At 41.4% G+C, this 20,846-nt stretch overlaps 1 protein-coding gene across 2 annotated transcripts in view; it reads left to right on the forward strand.

The window, feature by feature from the left end:
* Positions 1 to 20,846, forward strand: part of ubac2 (UBA domain containing 2) — a 211,731-nt gene that overhangs the window by 115,585 nt on the left and 75,300 nt on the right. For both annotated transcript variants that reach the window (XM_078546034.1, XM_078546033.1), the window contains exon 6: positions 772 to 819. In XM_078546034.1, coding sequence (XP_078402160.1) covers positions 772 to 819 — 48 coding nt within the window. The remainder of the gene's footprint in view (positions 1 to 771; positions 820 to 20,846) is intronic.

Below are 20,846 nucleotides of genomic sequence, written 5' to 3' on the forward strand. Positions count from 1 at the left end.
TTATTTTAACTGCCATTCTATTCTCATATTTTGTTTTTGCCAGTCTTATTTTCTTCTTCACTTCCCCACTCAACTTATTGTATTGGGCCTGGTTCTCGCTTGCATCATACACCCTTTTTTTTGTTTCATCATGTTCTCTATCTCTGTTGTCATCCAACAAGCCCTGGCATTGGGTCCACTACCTTGTTGGCATGTACTTAGCCTGTACCTGAAAAATCTCCCCCTTAAAGATCACCCATTGCCCTGTTATAGTTTCTCCTTTCAGTCTTTGGTTCCATTTTACCTTGGCTAGATCCACTTTCATCCCATTGAAGTTAGCTCTCTTCCAATTTAGCAGCTCTACTTTAGATTGCCCCTTGCTCTTCTCCATGACGAATCTAACCCTTATGTTAAGGTGATTACTGTTACCCAAGTGTTCTCCCACAGGCATTTGGTCCACTTGGCCCACCTCATTCCCCAACACCAAATCCAGAAATGTCTCCTTCCTAGTTGGGTCAAGAATATACTGGTCAAGAAAGTTCTCCTGAACACATTTCAGAAATTCCTCCCCTCTTTCCCTTTACTCTAAGATTATCCCAATCAATATTTGTGTAATTAAATTCCCCTAGTACCTTACATGTCTCTCTGATTTTCTTCGTGTTACCATGAGCATTAATCTTAGTCTGTTTTGAAGAGAAAAAAAATAGCAATTACTGATACAGTATTGATAAGGAAGGCTTGCATTTGTAGTTCATCTGCAGTTCACCACTTATGTTTTGTTTTACTTTGTAGCTTTTGACGTCCAGTACCACGATATGGATTTTGGCCTTGAGTGGACTGGTAAGTACTCTTCCCCTTACCAATGTCCTTTGTTTAAAAATAATCCTTTTGCTGTAGTTTTAATTTTACGTCAGTTGCTTTGAAGGTTATCAAAGTTGTGTTGGATGCTTGATTGATGTATTGTGGTTGTGAATTTACTGAAGTATATGAAATTTTCAACAAGCCATTCAGCCCAAATGATCCATGTCAGTGTTTATTGTCAAACCAAGTCTGTTCTCACCTATTGCATCTCACCCTATCAGCTTATCGTATTCTCTCATGTACTTATCTAGCTACTCTTCAACTGTTATCTGCCTCAGCCACTCAATGTCATTGGAAGTTCCACATTCTCAGCACTCACCAGATAAAAAAATTTCTTTTGAACATCAACAGTATTGAATATTTGGTCATTTACGAGGAAATAAATGAACATTACATGGAATATACAGGACAGCCGTTCACCCCGGCTGGTATGCTGGTGTTTATGCTGCACACGATCCTTTCTGGATTTTATGAGTGACTATCTTATATTTATGTTCCCTTATTTTGGACTCCCCCAACATGTGGAATCCGCAGTGTTCAACTGCACCTTTTTGGATAAAAGCTGTATTGGATTTATCTTTTCTGTAAATAAGACCATAAGACATAGGAGCAGAAGTAGGCCATTCGGCCCATCGAGTCTGCTCCGTCATTCAATGAGATCATGGCTGACCTGATAATCCTCAACTCCACTTTCCTGCCTTTTCCCCATAACCCTTGATTCCTTTACTGATTAAAAATCTGTCTACTTCAGCCTTGAATATACTTAACAACCCAGCCTCTACAGCCCTCTGCGGTAAAGAATTCCACAGATTGACTACCCTCTGAGAGAATAAATTACTCCTCATCTCTTGTTTTAAATAGGCACCCCCTTACCCTGAGATTATGCCCTCTGGCCCTGGACTCTCCCGCAAGGGGAAACAACCTCTCACTATCCTTCCTGTCAAGCTCTCTAAGAATCTTATATGTTTCAATAAGGTCGCCTCTCATTCTTCCAAACTCCAATGAGTACATCACTCCATCCCCAGGATCAACCTAGTGAACCTTCTCTGGACTACCTCCAATGCCAGTATATCTTTCCTTCGATAAGGGGACCAACATTGTTCACCGTATTCTAGGTGTGGTCTAACTATTGCCTTGTATCGTTTTAGCAAAACTTCCCTATTTTTATACTCCATTCCCTTTGAAATAAAGGCCAACATTCCATTTGCCTTCCCTGTTACCTGTTGAACTTGTATGTTGGCTTTTTGGGATTCATGCACAAGGACTCCCAAATCCTTCTGTGCTGCAGCCTTCTGCAGTCTTTCTCTATTTAAATAATGTTCAGCTCCTCTATTCTTCCTGCCAAAGTGCATAACCTCTACCCCTGCTTCTATTTCTTATGATCTTAATGTTTGCATTGCTATTCCCAGCATCAGGGGAGTTGCATTTCCAGACATCTTACCTTGGTTGCATATGAACATGGGAATTAGGAGCAGGAGTAGGCCATTGGCCCCTTGATCCTGCTCCACCATTCAATAAAATCATGACTGATCTGATTGTAACCTCCACTCCACATTCCTGCCTACCCCGATAATCTTCCACCCCTTTGTTTCCCAAGAATCTATCTAGCTCTGCCTTAAAAATATTCAAAGATTCTGCTTCCACTGCCTTTTGAGGAAGAGAGTTCCAAAGACTCAAGACCATCTGAGAGAAAACATTTCTCTTCATCTGTCTTAAATGAGCAATGCCTTATTTTTAAACCATGACCCCTCATTCTAGATTCTCCCATAAGAGCAAACATCTGCTCCACATCCACTCTATCAAGACCTCTCAGGATCCTAAGGGTTTCGGTCAAGTCACCTCTTACTCTTCTAAACTCCAGTAGATGTAAGCCTAACGTATCTAACCTTTCCTCGTAAGATAACATGCCCATTCCTGAAATTAGTCTAGTAAACCTTCTCTGAATGGCATCTAACACATTTGCATCTTTCCTTAAATAAGGAGATCAATACTGTACATAATACTCCAGATATGGTCTCACTAATGCCCTGTACAACTGAAGCATAACCTTCCTACTTTTATATTCAATTCCCCTCACAATAAACAATAATATTCTATTAGCTTTCCTAATTACTTGCTGTACGTGCATACTAGCTTTTTGTGATTCATGCACTAGGACACCCAGATCCCTGTGAATCTCAGAGCTCTGCACCCTTTCACCATTTAGATAATATGCTTACTTTTTACTCTTTTTCCTGCTAAAATGGACAATTTCACATTTGCCCACGTCATACTCCATTGCCAGATCTTTGCCCAGACACTTAACCTATCTATATCACTTTGTAGCCTCCTTATGTCATCTTCACCACTTACTTTCCTTCCTATTTTTGTGTCGTCAACAAATTTAGCAACCGCACCATCTGTCCCTTCATCCAAGTTTTTATATAAATTGTAAAAAGTTGAGGCCCCAGCACTGATCCCTGTGGCACACCATTCGTCACATCTCGACAACCAGAAAAAGTCCCATTTATGGCTACCCTCTGTTTCCTGTTAGCTAGCCAATCTTCTATCCATGCCAATATGTTACCCCCTACACTATGAGCTTTTATTTAATAACCTTTGATGTGGCACCTTCTCAAATGCCTTCTGGAAATCTAAGTACAGTACATCCACCGGTTCCCCTTTATCCACAGCACATGTAATTCCTTCAAAGAACTCCAATAAATTGGTTAAACATGATTTCCTTTTCATACAACCAATTTGACTCAGCCTGATTATCTTGAATTCATTTAAGTGCCCTGCTATAATGTCTTTAATAATAGCTCCTAACATTTTCCCTATGACGGATGTTAAGCTATTCGCCTGTAGTTTCCTGCTTTCTGCCTCCCTCCCTTTTTGAATAAAAGAGTTAACACCTGCTATTTTCCAATCTAATGGGGCCTTCCCCGAATCTAGGGAATTTTGGAAAATTAAAACCAACACATCAAGTATTCACTACCCACTTCTTTCAAGACCCGAGGATGAAATCGATCAGGACCTGGGAATTTGTCAGTCTGCAGCTCCAGCAGTTTGCCCAATACCTCGTCTCTGGTGATTGTAATTTTCCTGAGCTCCTCCTTCCCTTCCATTTTGTGATATACAGCTATTAAAACGACGGCTGAAGCAACAGTTCACAGTGTCAGTTATGTATCAGTTGCCAGCACTCTTGCCTTGGAGTCAGAACATTGGGTGTTCAAGTCCCACACCAGAGGCTTGAGCTCCAAAATCCAGGTTGACATTTCAGTGTCAGACTTGCCATCTTTCTCCAGCCTCCCAACGTAACTCAAGTCCCTCATCCTTGGTACCATTCCAGTGAATCTCCTCTGCTCACTCTCTAGGGCCTTATTATCCTTCCTAGAAGTGTGGTGCCCAGAATTGAACGCGGTATTCTCGCAGAGGCCTAACCACTATCAAGGTTTAGTTAGAATTAGAACTCAAATTCTTGCTATTTATGCCAAATCATAAATGTCATAGTTTGCTTTATAATGCTCCTATGAAGCACCTTGAGGTATTTTATTTCATTATTTCATTAAAGGCACTACATAAATATACGTTACTTTTGTTGTTAACCTGTAGATGCAATTCACTGTCCTAAAGGTATAATTTACCCATTCTTTCTCCAGCATAGGCTAAATATTGTTTTTTGTGAAATATTGGTAACATTTTTAGCATATTGGGTAAAATGAAGCAAGTTATTTGTTTTCATAGTTAACACCATTGTTAAAATGGTCATCAGAGGAATTCCATTATCAGCACACGTTCATACTCTAGTATCACCGTGTAAGTTCAAGGCCTAGATTTACTATTGCAGATTTACTGCTCCCAAGTTATTGTATCTGTCATGTACTAAGGAAAAACACTACATACACTATTGCCAAGTGGCAATGAGATTTCTGGTTTCTGAATACTGGGTTGACATCCAGCAGGATATGTACCCTCTCCCCCTCCGCCCCACAACCCCTCTTTGATCCCGATGGGAGTGATGTAGCAATCCCCATATCACATCTAACCAGTCCTCTTCCAGGGACTTGTTGGTTTGTCTAAATACCTGTCCACATAAAGGGTGCCCCTGTTATAGAAACAATACAATCTGCTGGATGGAAACACATTGGCAAAATAGGCTGCCTCATGAGCCACTAGACAGCGAGCAATTACAAGAGAAGCTGGAACAAGGTTAAATGGAGTGAAATGGAACATTTTTAGGATGCTTTGTTTCTTTCCTCCAACCGATAACTGGATCTGATTGTGAGAACTGATAAATGTGAACACCAAGAGCTGACAATTTGTTGATAATCAAACAACTGTATCCGTTTGGGCACAGAATTTACTACAGTGGCGGGAGCTAAGAATTGGAGTATTGTCTTAACACTGTGTGCGGTTAAACTTCCTGATGAGAGCTGCAACATTTTTGGAATACTGAAAATATACATTTCTCTCTGTTTGCATGCTTGAATCAGGCTTGGCATTTTCTCAAATAGCAATATTGCTTTTCCATAAAATGATACTTTTAAAACATTTCAGTTGAAAGAAAGTATGTTGTCAATTGTTTTCCGTTGTGTAACTCTCAGGCAAGGGCCTTGAAAGTGATGTCTGATGTTTATTGAAATGAATGGGATTCTGTATCAAAATCTAGGAAATTGACTGGATAATTTGATATCTTCATCCTTGAGAGTAAAAACATGGGATCCTGAGCTTTATAAATTGAGGTACAGGGTACAAAAGCAGACAAGTTACGTTAAGTCTTTGAGTCACTGATTGGGCCTCAGCAGGATTGTTATGCCCAATTCTAGGCACTGCTCTTTAGGAAGGATGTCCAGGCCTTGGAGAGGGTAATGTTATGGCACAGCCGATTGTAAATGCTAAGCTGCTCAAATCTCAAACCGAAACTTGAAACAACTGCCATAACTGTTTTGCAATTTGTATGTTTATTTCGAGAAGCGTGCTTTGAATTCAGTAGTAATAAGACCACCAAAACTAAATTAAACATTTATTAACAGAAGAAATGATTTTAAGCACATACATAGGTCTACAAATTACTACTATGATAATTCCTAGCTCCCCTGAATAATCTAACTCCCAGTTATACCTCTGTTCAGGCAACAGTAAAAGACATAGATTTAAACAGACCCAGGCAAAGCACACACCCTGGACAGTCAAATTCAACGTGAGTTTTCCTCAGCTTTGGTTCCTTGTAGACAGCAGTCTGAAGCTTTTCACACTTAAAATTAAAATCTTAAAAGGCCTGCCCTTACACACAGCCTTCTCTCCTGTATACATATTTTCCCCTTTGAATGCAAATTCCCATTGTTTCACTATGTCTTTGGACTTTACCTCTCTAATAATAAAAATCTATCACAGTACTAATTTTACCAGTAATCGTTGGGAAAAATAAACAGTGTATCTTAACTTCTTCTGGCTAGGTGTAACATTTCACCCCCTCTTTTGAATTCAAGCTACCCTGGTTTATTTAAAAATGCAAATGTTCCCTTTACACCTCACATTGTAAAACTTCACCAATGTTTACCCACTTAGCATTTCAAACCTAGTTTATCTTCTTACATCAAAGCCTTCAGACCAGTTGCCTTTAATTCAATTGACACACACACGCACACACACGTACACCTACCCCCATAGACACAGACCCCACTATTACTCTACAATAAATTCCAATAACATTATGAAAATTATTATATCTTCCTGACAGTGCAGAGAAGGTTTACTAGAGTGATACCAGGAATGAGGCGCTTCAGTTATGTGGAGAGACTAGAGAAGTTGGGATTGTTCTCCTAACTGTTGCAGCCATCATGTACTCTGCTCCAATAACTCTTTCACACAATTACAATAGTTGATTCTAAAGGATTAAGTGTGTATACTTAGTACAGGATGGAGGCAGGAGCAGAGAGAAATGGGGATATACATACATAAGTCTTTGTGTGTGAAAGGCCACAAATTTAGAAGACTGGTATAAAGACTTATGGGTTCCTTATATTCATAAATAGAGGCAGAGTGAAAAAGCAAGAATTATGTTAAACTTGTATAAACAGTAATTAGGCCTCAGATGGAGTATTGGGTCCAGTCCTGGGCACCACACTTTAGGAAGGATGTAAAGACCTTGGAACAGATGCAGAGGAGATTTGTTAGAATGGTATCAGGAATAAGGGACTTCAGTTACATGTAAAGATGAGAGAAACAGGGATTGTTCTCCTTAGAGCAGAGAAGGTTAAGAGAAGATTTGATGAAGATGTTCAAAACCCTTTGATAGAGTAAGTAAGGAGAAAGTGTTTCCAATAGCAGAATGATTGGTAACCAGAGGACAGACTTACAAAAGAACAAGAGGTGACATGAGAAAAAAAAATAGATCTAGAATGCGCTGTGTGAAAGAGAGGTGGAATAGGAATTGGATGAATACATGATGCAGAAAAGATTATAGGGCTATGGGATAAGAGCAGGGGGATTGGGATAGCTCTTTCAAAGAACTGGCACAGACATGATGGGCTGAATGGCCTCCTTTTGTGCTGTATCATTCTAAAGCTGAGAAGGTTAAGCGGAGATTTAATAAAGATTTCAAAATCATGAAGGGTTTTGTTTGCATCATGAAGAGAAACTATTTCCAGTGATAGAAGGGTCAGTAAGCAGAGGATACAATAAAGATAATTAGCAAAAGAACCAGAGGGGAGATGAGAACTTTTTTTTATACAGCAAGCTGTCATGATCTGGAATGCGCTGTCTGAAAACGTGTGGGGTGTTACTTTCAAAAGGGATTGGATGTACTTCTATCTAATACAAACTCGAGAAGGAAGAATTGGCTATTGGAGAACAGCAGGGGTGACTGGGGATAATTGCATAGATCTTTTAGAGAGCCAGTGCAGGCACTATGGGCCAATAGCCTCCTCATGTTATAGATGATTCTATGATATCCAGTAAGCTAAAAGTCAAATACTTGCTCAGTGTTGAGTGAATAATTTTACCAAATTCTAATTGCTGCAATTTCAGAGAAATAGGTATTCCCCATAAGAATTACCAATTACAAGTGGTGTGTTTAATCATGATTAAAAATGGGAGAGTCAGACTTGATGGTTGTTGTCTTTTGGTTTATTATCATGTTGTTGCTTGATGAGGTTAAAAGGCCCTTGATTTCTGATATAGATGTAGCCAGGAAACTTGAAACCTGAGGTGCTTGTTGCTCACAGTCATTTTGCCATAGCTGCCTTGAAGATATTGACTTTTCAAATTCAGTGGTGATTGCAGTTTGGTGTGGATGGGAACAGGAAGCAACAGCATTCTGGCCAGGGAGCGGAACGTTATGGTTAGTGATTGACAATAAAATTGAAATGAAATAAGCATAAATTTTGTCTTGGGTATCTCTGGAGTTGGTTCTTCAGTGATGCTGCAGCAGTTTGGAGTGTTGAACATGGAAAGTGACAAATTTTACACATGAAAGATGAATAAATTATCCTGTTTTAAAATTTATTTAAAATAATATGGAATTTACATCACAGAAACAGGCCATTTTGCCCCTATCCTGTTGTTTATGCTCTACGCGAGTCTTCGCCCTGCCCTCCTTCATCTCACCTTAACAACATATCCTTCTATTCTTTTCTCCCTCATATATTTATCTAAATTCCCCTTAGATGCATCTACACTATTCACCTCAACTAGTCTCTATGATAGTGCATTCCACATTCACACTACTCTCTGGGTCAAGAAGTTTCTCTTGACTTCCTGACTGGATTTATTAGCGAATATCTTATATTCATGGCCTGTAGTTTTGGACTCCCGTGCAAATGGAAACATCTTTTCTATGTTAACCCTATCAAACACCTTCATAATTTGAAAGACCTCCACTAGGTTTCACCTCAGCCTTCTCTATTGTAGAGATAAAAGCCTCAGCATATGCAGTGTTTCCTGGTAGTTACATCCTCTTGGTACCATCCTTGTAAATGTTTTTATTTTTGCAGTGAATATTTCTCCAGTGCCTCTTAAAAGAATTTCAATACAAATTTGATTCAAGCCACATCTACAGAGCTGTGACAGTGGTCTTGAGGAACTGAATTTAGATTGATATCCAATTGGAGGGTAAATAAAACATGCAAATTTAAGAACATAAGAAATAAGAGCAGTAGTAGACCATACGGCCTCTCCAGCCTGCTCCACCATTCAATATGACCAAGTTCAATGAAAATGAATATAATTGACAATATCAAAAATCCTTGCAGAGTTTGAACTGCCAGGAAGATCTGCAGGTTGGGAACCTATATTGAACAATATATTCACTCACCAAGGTATCTTTAGTGCTTTCTTCCCTCAGCCCCTGTACTGAGTGAATTCTCATTCTCAGTGATTTCAACCTCCATCAAAATTCATTATGCTCTCTCTCTTCTAAGTTCACTGTCCTCTAATCCTTCCTTAATCTCTTCCTCCATAAAAACTCACAAACCATTTGCTCTTACCACCTTATGCGTCCCCGCTATTTCTGTTGTGTCAATTGATAAGGTCATCTTTGACCACTTCCTTCTAACGCTCTCTACCCATAAGCTCCTTTCCTCTACCACATCTATTTCTGTCTCTGTCTACCCATGGAAAAAAACTCTCCAAATTCACTTACAACTGCACTTTCAAAATCTCAATTATTGAGCCTTCAGTCATCCATTTACGATGACATTTTCTGATAGCTGCTGCTTGGCTCAACCTTCTCCTCTACCTTTGATGTTCTAGTCCACATTAAATCCATCACTCTCTCTCACCATGGCCATTCATCCTCATCTCTACTGTCCTATGTCCAAGACTTACATGGATACAGCAAACAAATTTTTTTAACTATTCACCACTAGACCTGGCTGAACCACATTAAGCACACTTGGGTCCTGCCCTTGTGTGCCAAAAATGTTCACTATTCCAGAATCATCTTTGAATGTTAAGATAACCTTCAACTTCTTTTCTCGATTGCAAACCTACTACTGAAGCTTTTCCCTGTTGTCATCTCCACCCTTAATTCCAAATGCGAGGAGCTCAGGGATGACTTTTTCGCTAAGATTGAGACCACCCCATCAGCTGCCCCTGCTGTACCCCTCCCTTCTCCTAACCAGTTAGGCCAAAACTCCCGTAAGATTCCTCCCCTGTCCTAGCTCTGAACTTGCATATTTCTCTGGATTCTCTCCTCAGTTCTTGTCCATGAGACCCACCTCCTGCTGTCTTGGTAGCCAGGAGGGAAAGTTAACTGACTATCTCCTCAGGGCTTGTACCTCTCTTCTTCAAATCTGCCACCGCCCCCCTCCTCAATAAAACAATCTTCAACCATCCATGTCTTTGCAAACTACCGGCCCATCTCCAATCTCCCTTTCGTCCTCTAAGTCCTTGAATATTTTGTAATTTCTCAAATCTGTGCTCATATTTCCCGGAACTCCATGTTTGAGTACCTGCACTTTGGTTTCCACACCTCCACAGTTCCTAGAATTGCTGTTATCAAAGTCATAAATGACATCCTATGCGACTGTGACAAAGGTAAATTATCTTGGTCTGTGACCTTTGACACAGTCGACCACACCACCCTCCAACGCTTCCCCACTGTCATCCATCTGGTTGGGACTGCACTTGCTTGGTGTCATTCTTATCTATCCAGTCACAGCCAGAGAATCATCTACCAAGGCTTCTCTTCCCGCTCCTGCACTGTTACCTCTGGTGTTTCCCAAGAATTTACCCTTGGCTCCTTTTTCATTCTGCACCTTGCTGACATCTGCAAACACATTGTCAGCTTCTATATGTATACTGATAACACCAAGCTCGACTTCACCACCACCTCTCTCCATGATCTCTAAATCAATAGATTTCTTATCAGACACCCAGTACTACATGCGTAGTTATTTTCTACAGCTAAATATCAGGAAGGCTGAAGCATCATCTTCGGCCCGTGCTAGAAATTTTGCTCCCTTGCTACTGACACCATACCTTTCCCTGACAACAGTCTCAGGTTGAACTAGGCTGTTTGCAAGTCTGGTGTCATGTTTAATCCTGAGTGAGCTTCCAACCACATCCATGCCATCACCAAGTTCACCTATTTCCACTTCTGTAACATCGCCCATCTCCATCTTTGCTTCAGCTCAACTTCTGCTGAAACCCTCATTAATGCCCTCGTTACCTCTGGACTTGACTATCCCAATGTACCCCTGGCTGGTTTTCCACATTCTACCCCCTGAGGTCATCCAAAACTCTGCTTTTTGTGTCCTAACTCACACCCAGTCCCATCCACTCATCACCCCTGTGCTTGCTGACATACTTAGCCCCTAGGTAATTAACACCTTGATCTTAAAATGTTTGTCCTTGTCTTCAAATCTCTCCAAGGCCTTGTGACTCAGAGGTGAGAGTTCTAGCCACTGAGTCACAGCTGGCACTTAAAGACCTGCATTAGGGGGTGGCATGGATGGAGTATCTTGGAGATTTAAAATCGCTCTGCAGCTAAGTGATGGAGTAGCTTTGCCATGGAATTTTCCTTCAGCTTGTTTTTATTGTATATATTCCAAAAATCATCAGATTGTGTCTTATTTTCCTCCTGGAAGGAAGACGATACAACACTGATGATTTATCAGTAGATCAACACTTGACCTAGTTTTATAGAGTGGTTGATTTATTAAGCAGCAGCTGCATAGAGGATGCTTTTATAAAACTTCAGGTGTGAAAATGTTAATCTGCACTAGGTTTCCTGTTTGCATTGGCTTCTTGAATTTGTGACCGTTCCACAATTTGCGTTTTAGTATCCTTCACGAACTTCACCTCTCCATCTTCCTTTAAGATGCCCCTTAAAACTTATCTCTTTGATCAAGCTTTATTGATCTTTTCAAATTCCTCTGTGACTGGGTATTAAATTTTGTTTGCTAATCGCTCTTGTGAAGTACCTTGGAACGTTTTACTACATTTATGATTGATTTATTTAGCGAATGCAAATCCCCAAAGCCAAGCGATCGCTTCCTTATTTGCTGAGTTTGAGGTGATTAGTCCGGTCTAAAGAGGGGACACTCCTCAGTAAAGTGCAGCACTGTTTGTGTCTTTCCACAAGTATATCAGGAGCTTGTACTGAGGCCCCAGTGGTGGAGGTTGGCTGCACAGGAGCCCCTGACCTGCCCTGAACCTGTTTAGTAAGGACCACTCTTGCTGTGGTAGTTCAAAACCTGCCAGTTGACAGATGGAGCTTGTCACAAGGAACTTATTAGTGACTTCCCATGTTTCCCATTCCTTGATCCAAAGGATATTTTCTGGTAGACCTTGTTCAGGAAGGGTGCTCCATATGGGGTGCCGAGATGGACGATGGGCAGTAAGTGGATTGAGCAGGTCATCATAGAGTGGTAAGTGAGATGCAGCAATGTTTACTATATTGAAAGTGCTATGTAAATGCAAGTTGTTGTTGTTGAAGTAACATTATTTGTTGTCTCACCTGTATTTAAATGACAAACTTAAGTAATTAATCCATTGAGAAGTTTGTTTTCGTGTAACCTAATCAAAAATTTCACAACTATGTTTGACATTGTCATTATGTTTTGACATTATGACTAATAATCTAGAGGGCCAGGCTAACACTTTAGGGACATGGGTTTGAATCCCACCATGGCAGCTGGTGGGATTTAAATTCAGTTAATAAACCTGGAACTAAAAAGCTAGTCCCTGTAATAGTGACTATGAAACCGTTGTCAATTGTCATAAAAACCCATTTGTTTCACTAATGTCCTTTAGGGAAGGAAATCTGCCATCCTTACACTGGCATACACTCCAGACCCACAGTAATGTGATTGACCCTTAAATGCCCTCTGTAATGGCCTAACAAGCCACTTAGTTGAATCAAACCACTATGAAGTCTACAAAAAGGAATGAAACCGGCCAGATCAACCAGCATCAACCTAGGCACCAGAAACAACAATGGCAAACCCAGCCCTATTGACCCTGCAAAGTCCCCCTTACTAACATCTGGGGGCTTGGCCCACAATTTGGGAGAAATGTCTCACAGACTAGCCAAGCAACAGCTTGACATAGTCATACTCACGGAACCATACTTTAAAGATAATATCCCAGACACCAACATCATCATCCCTGGGTATGTCCTGTCCCATCAACAGGACAGACCCAGCAGAGGTAGTTGCACACTGGTATACAGTCAGAAGCGAGTTGCCCTGGGAGTTCTCAACCTCGACTCTGGACCCCATGAAGTCTCATGGCATCAGGTCAAATGTGGGCAAGGAAACCTCCTGCTGATTACCACATACCACCACCACACCCGACTCAGCTGATGAATCAGTGCTCCTCCATGTTGAACATGACTTGGAGGAAGCACTGAGGGTGGCAAGGGTACAGAATGTACTCTGGTTGGGGGACTTCAGTGTGCATCACCAAGAGTGGCTCAGTAGCACCACTACTGACCGAGGTGGACTTGTTCCAAAGGACATAGCTGCTAGACTGGGTCTGTGGCAGGTGGTGAGGAAACCAACAAGAGGGAAAAACCTATTTGATTGACCTCATACTCACCAGTATATCTGTCGCAGATGCATCTGTCCGTGACCACCACACAGTCCTTCTGAAGACGAAGTCCCATCTTCACATTGGGGATACCCTCCATTGTGTTGTATGGCACTACCACCATGCTAAATGGGATAGATTTCGAACAGATCTAGCAACTCAAAATTGGGCATCCTTGAGGTGCTGTGGGCCATAAGCAGTAGCAGAATTGTACTCAAACACAATCTGTAACCTCATGGCCTGACATATCCCCGACTCTACCATTACCATCAAGCCAGGGGAATCAACCCTGGTTCAGTGAAGAGTGCAGGAGGGCATGCAAGGAGCAGCACCAGGCATATCTGAAAATGAGGTCAACCTGATGAAGGTACGACACAGAACTACTTGCATGCCAAACAGCGAAAGCAGCATTCGATAGACAGAGCTAAGCAATCCCACAACCAAAGGAGCAGATCTAAGCTTTGTAGTATCCAGTCGTGAATGGTGGTGGACAATTAAAAAATGAACTGGAGGAGGAGGCTCCACAAATATTCCTGTACTCATTGATGGGGGAGCCCAGCACATCTGTGCAAAAGACAAGGCTGAGGCATTTGCAACAATCTTCAGCCAGAAGTGCCAAGTGGATGATCCATCTCGGCCTCCTGTTGAGGTCCTCAGCATCACAGACACCAGTCTTGAGCCAGTTCGATTCACTCCACATGATATCAAGAAATGGCTGAAGGCATTGGATACTGCAAAGGCAATGGGTCCTGACAATATTCCGGCAATAGTACTGAAGACTTGTGCTCCAGAACTTGCCGCGCCTCTAGCCAAATTGTTCCAGTACAGCTACAATGCTGGCATCTACGCAGCTATGTGGAAAATTGCCCAGGAATGTCCTATCCATAAAAAGCAGGCCAAATCCAACCCGGCCAATTACTGCCCCATCAGTCTACTCTCGACCATCAGTAAAGTGATGGAAAGTGTCATCAACAGTGCTATTAAGCGACACTTACAGCAATAACCTGCTGACTGACACTCAGTTTAGGCTCTGTAAGTTTAGGCCACTCAGCTCCTGAGCTGATTACAGCCCTAGTCCAAACATGGACAAGAGAGCTGAACTCCAGAGGTGAGGTAAGAGTGATGCCCTTGACATTAAGGCAGCATTTGACCTAGTGTGGCATCAAGGAGCCCTAGCAGCACTGGAGTCAATGGGATACAGGGGGAACACCCGCCACTGGTTGGAGTCATTTCTAGCACAAAGGAAGATGGCTGTGGTTGTTGGAGGTCAATCATCTCAGTTCCAGGACATCACTGCAGGAGTTCCTCAGGGTAGTGTCCTTGGCCTAACCATCCTCAGCTGCTTCATCAATGACCTTCCCTCCATCATAAGGTCAGAAGTGGGGATGTTCACTGATGATAGCACAATGTTCACCATTCCTGACTTCTCAGATACTGAGGCAGTCCATGTTCAAATGCAGCAAGACCTGGACAACATTCAGGCTTGGGCTGATAAGTAGCAAATAACATTTGTGCTATACAAGCGCCAGGCAATGACCATATCCAAGAAGAGAGAACCCAACCATCTCCCCTTGACACTCAATGGCATTACCATCGCTCAATCCCCCACTATCAACACCTTGGGGGTTACCATTGACCAGAAACTGAACTGGACTAGCCATGTAAATACTGTGAATACAAGAGCTGATCGTAGGCTGGGAATTCTGCAGCGAGTAACTCACCTCCTGACTCCCGAAAGCCTATCCACTATCTACAAGGTACAAGCCAGGAGTGTGATGGAATACTCTCCACTTGCCTGGATGAGTCCAGCTTCAGCAACACTCATGAAGCTCAACACCATCCAGAACAAAGCAGATGGCTTGATTGGCACCTCATCCACCAGCTTCAACATCCACTCCCACCACAACTGATGCACAGTGGCAGCAGTGTGTACCATCTACAAGATGCACTGCAGCAACTCACCAAGGTTCCTTTGACAGCACTTTCCAAACCCGCGATCTCTATCGCCTAAAAGGACAAGGGCAGCATATGCATGGGAACACCACCACCTGCAAGTTCCCCTCCAAGCCCCACACCATCCTGGCTTGGAACAATATCTCTGTTCTTTTGCTGTCGCTGAGTCAAAATCCTGGAACTCCCTCCCTAATAGACTGTGTGTGTACCAACATTGCATGGACTGCAGCGGTTCGAGAAGGCAGTTCACCACCACCTTCTCAAGGGTAATTAAGAATGGGCAATAAATGCTGGCCAACTAGCGATATGCACATCCTGTGAAAGAATAAGGAAAATATGTTAAAAGTTCAAAATGTTCGCATTGATTCATCTGTATTTTGAACATTTTCTCACGAGTAAATTAGTGTTGTTTTCCACTGATGTCTTAAATTGCTCCTTAAAATCTACAACTTTGATCAAATGTTTGGTCATCTGGCCTAACGTCTCCTTAAATGATTCAGTGTGAAATGTTGTCCTGTCATAGTTTGTTTTTACTCATCCATGGATCCAACTGTCACTGGCAAGGTCAGCATTCATTGCCATCCTTTGGTAAGGTGATGGTGAGTCAGCTTCTGGAATACAACTGAGTGGCTACCTAGACCATTTCAGAGGGCAGTGAAGAGTTAACCCCATTACTGTGGGTCTGCAGTCACATATAGGCCAGACCAGGTAAGGACGACAGATTTCTATCCCCAACAGACATTAGTAAACCAGATAGGTTTTACAACAATCCGACAGTTTCATGGTCACTATTACCGAAAATAATTCATTTTTATTCCAGATTTATTTAGTTAATGGAATTTTAATTCCCCAACTACCATGCTGAAATTTGAACTCATGTCCCTGGACTATCAGTGCAAGCCTTTGGATTACTAGTTCCATAACATAGCCACCATGCTATCATTTTAGTCCTGGCAAGCACCATGTGCCTTTTTGTGAATTTAAATGTGATATATAAATGCAAGACGTTATTGTATTAGGCATGCCCTGTGGTGCCTTCTGCTATAATAAATAACATGTAATATTAGGGATGATTTTTATGGGCCTGGTATAGAGATTATTCAAGGGTGGCGGGGAAAGGATGCTCAACCTGGTAGAGCAGCAGCTGTTGAAGAGATGCTGCCGCTGTCTCCAATTTTTCTTTGATCAGTTGTTAGCCTATGTAAGATGTACATCTTTGCTCTAGCTATACTCCCACAAAGAAACCAAGTGAGGATAGTTGTGGTTACGCTGAAATGCTCTGTTTACAAATGCAACCAGTATTGTAAATAGCCTGAGATTGGCTTTAACCTCTTCTGGGGTGAATTGGTCTATGTCAGCAGTGCAAAATGGGCTCATACTGAATCAGCAGCCAATTTTCTTTCATACCATGCCAACTTTTATTTTCCATTGAACTTAGAAAATATTGCCAAGATTTTTAATTTCAAACTAATTATGAGGAACAGTGAAAGTAGGAAACAAATCTCTGGAATGAGTTTGGGCCATCATTCAGTGGGAAGAAGATTGTATGTGTTGTAGAAGTATCTGCCAATTCATTGTGTGTCCATTTCACACCAATTTCATTCAATAAGACTATGCCCTTAGTATAGTCTTTATACAAAGTGTGACGGGAATTGTGTACGGAGAAATTTAAAGAGAAACCTGCCCCATTAAGAGTGTTGCAGGCAGCAAGCTTAATCATTCCTGTTGTTTCAGTGAAGCCATTTCTTTGGTTCACCACACACAAATCACTTTCTCCCAACAGGTACATTAACCATTAGACAAGTTCATTCATTTTTTTTTGAGAAATAAGTGTTGTAAAAAGACCACCTGTGTGTAGTTTGATGATAAGATAAACTTGGTGAGGAAGTGAAGAAGATCATTTGATCCAATATACATGCACCTAAATAAATTTGCAGTCTCTCCATTGAAACATCCACTGTCTCATAAAATTTTCAAAAATGGTCACCTCTATTACTGTATTCCGTGTCAGTTCCATGTTTAAATGCTCTTCATGTGAGGAAGACCCTCCTGCTGATTCAACCAGAATCCTCTTTCTTAATCTTGTGATTTAGCCATGGCACGATGGGTAAAGGGGGAGATGGTGATGTGTGGTAATGTCACTCGTAACCCAGAGGCCTCGGCTAAAGCTCCGGGGACACAGGTTCAGATCCCACCATGGCAGCTAGTGGAATTTAATTCAATTAGTAACTCTGGAATTAAAACTAATTTCAGTAATGATGACTATGACAACTATCAACACTGTATTGTAAATCCCACCTGGTTCACTAATGTCCTTTACTTGGCCCGGCCACTATGTAACTCCAGAGCAATAGCAACGTGGTTGACTTTAACTGTCCTCTCAAATGGCCTAGCAAGCCACTCAGTTGAAGGGCAACTGGGGATGAACAACAAATGTTGGTCTTGCCAACAACACCCACATCCCATGAAAGAATAAAGAAAAAAAAACTCTCCTGTGTGTTAGAAAGTTGTGGGCTCGGGTTCCACTCCAGTGACTTTTTTAATATTCTTTCATGGGACGTGGGCATTGCTGGCTAGTCCAGCATTTATTGCCCATCCCTAATTGCTCTTAAGAAGGTGGTAGTGAGCTGCCCTCTTGAACCGCTGCAGTTCATGTAGTGTAGGTACACCCACAGTGCTGTTAGGGAGAGTGTTCTGGGATTTTGACCCAGCTACAGTGAAGGAATATATTTCCAAGTCAGGATGGTGAGTGCCTCGGAGGGGAACTTGCAGGTGGTGGCTTCCCATGTGTCTGCTGCCCTTGTCCTTCTAGATGGTAGTAGTCGTGGGTTTGGAAGGTTCTGCTGAAGGAGCCTTGGTGAGTTGCTGGAGTACATCTTGTAGCCGGTACACACTGCTGCCAGTGTGTCGGTGGTGGCTGGAGTGAATGTTTGTGGATGGGGTGCCAATCAAGAAGGTTGCTTTGTCCTGGATGGTGTCAAGCTTCTTAAGTGTTGTTGGAGCTGCACTCATCCAGGCAAGTCCATCACACTACTGATTTGTAGATGGTGGACGGGCCTTGGGGAATCAGGAGATGAGCAGTAATTCCAGGCTGCCACTTCGAGTGCACTACTAAGGGGGTGCTGCCGTGTGAAAGGTGCTGACTTTTGGATGAGATGCTGTACTGGGGCCCTGTCTGCTCTTTCAGATAGACACATGGCTCCATTGTGTAACAGAGCACAGCAGTTCTCCACATTGCCCTATCCAATATTTATGCCTCAGTAAGGGCCACTATAATAATCCACAGATTATGGTTGTTGGTCATTATCACATTGCTGTTCAGGAAGCTTGCCGTGTGTAAATTAGTTGCCACATTTCCTGCATTACAAAGACCATAAGATGTAGGAGCAGAAGTAGGCCATTTAACCCATCAAGTCTGCTCTATCATTCAATGAGATTATGGCTGATCTGAATCCTCAACTCCACTTTCCTGCCTTTTCCCCATAACCCTTGATTCACTTACAGATTAAAAACCTGTCTATCTCAGCCTTGAATATACTTAACAACCCAGCCTCTATAGCCCTCTGCGGTAAAGAATTCCATAGATTCACTACCCTCTGAGAGAATAAATTCCTCCTCATCACTGTTTTAAATGGGCAACCCAAAAGGGGAAACAAACTCCCAGCATCTACCCTGTCAAGCCTCCTAAGAATCTTCTATGTTTCAATAAGGTCGCCTTTCATTCTTCTAAACTCCAATGAGTACAGGCCCAACCTACTCAACCTCTCCCCATAAAAAAATCACTCCATAGGGTCAACCTAGTGAACCTTCTCTGGGCTGCCTACAAAGCCAGTGTATCTTTCCATAGATAAGGGGAACAAAATTGTTCATAGTATTCTAGGTGTGGTCTAACTAGTGCCTTGTGTAGTTTTAGCAAGCCTTCCCTATCTTTATACTCCATTCCCTTTGAAATAAATGCCAACATTCCATTTGCCTTCCCAATTACCTGCTGAACTTGTATGTTAGCTTTTTGGGATTCATACACGAAGACTCCCAAAACCCTTTGTGCTGTAGCCTTCTGCAGTCTCCCTCCATTTAAAAAATATTCAACTCCTCTATTCTTCCTACCAAAATGCATAACCTCACATTTTCCCATATTATATTCCATCTGCCAAGTTTTTGCCCACTCACTTAACCTGTCTATATCCCTCTGTAGACTCTGTGTCATCCTCACCACTTGCCTTCTGTAAGGAAGATAAAATAATTATCATAATATTATTGGAATTTATTGTAAAATAGAGTAAGGGTGGGATGTGCCTATGTGTGTGTGTGAGAGAGATTTAAGAGAATTAGATACAGCTAGACTGGTGTTTTGATGTCAGAAGAGAAGTTAGGTTTGAAATGTTAATTAGGTAAAAATGGGGAAGTTTAGAAACATAGGTGTCAATGGGGATAATTGCATTTTTAAATAAACCAGACTGAATTGTTTTCAAAGGAAGGGTGAAATGTGTCACCTAGCCAGGTGAAGTTTAGAAACAGTGTGTTTATTTTTCCCAAAGATTACTGGTAAAATTTAGTGCTGTGAGAGGTTTTTATTATCAGGAAGATAAAGTCCAAAGACATAGTGAAACAATGGATATTTGCATTCAAAGGGGAAAATATATGTAAAGGAGAAAAGACTGTGTGCAAGGGAAGGCATTTTAACTTCTTGCAAGTGTGAGAAAGCTTTCAGCATCCATGCCTCAAGCTGCTGTCTTCAAAGGGTTGCAGTTGAGAGAACTCACCTTGAATTTGACTTGTTCAGCGTATCATGTTTCTTTGCCTGGGTCTTTTAAAATCTGTGTGCCTTACTATTACCTTAACGAAAGTGTGACTGGGAGCTGAATTGATTAGAGGATTTAGAAGTTATCATAATAGTAATTTGTAGATCTATGTATGTATTTAAAATCATTTCTCTTATTCTCTGTTTAATCTAGTTTTGTAAAAACCTATAAGATTTAGTGGTCTTATTACTACTGAATTCAAGGCACGCATCTCAAAATTTGTACAAATTGAAAATTAGTTCTGGCAATTGTTTCAAGTTTCCCTCTGGGATTTGAACAGCTCAGCAGTTACCATCTGTGTCACAACACCTTTCCACCTATTTTTGCGTCATCTGCAAACTTTGGCAATAGTACATTCGCTTCCCTTATCTAAGTCGTTGTTATGACCGAGGCAGTTGGTAAAGCTGAGTTATTTAAAGATCCCATAGGGAAACTTTAAACAACTGTCATAACCTATAATTTTAAGTGTTATATTTGAGATGTGACTCTAAATTCAGGAATCAGACCACCAGCTCTCAAGGTTTTACATTTAACTAAATGAAACATTTTATTAATTTACAAAGGTTAAAATATATATACACATAGCTTCAAATTACTACTATCATAACTTTTAAGAAATTCCCAGCCTCTTCTAACAACGAACCCCTTTCAGAGTACCAATTTTATTAGTAATATAAACAATATTGCTTGGTATCTGCTAGATAGGTGTCAGTTTTCACCCCACTTGAATGCTCT

Source organism: Cetorhinus maximus, chromosome 7 (genome assembly GCF_964194155.1).
Source record: "Cetorhinus maximus chromosome 7, sCetMax3.hap1.1, whole genome shotgun sequence".
NCBI classification, from domain to species: Eukaryota; Metazoa; Chordata; class Chondrichthyes; order Lamniformes; family Cetorhinidae; genus Cetorhinus; species Cetorhinus maximus.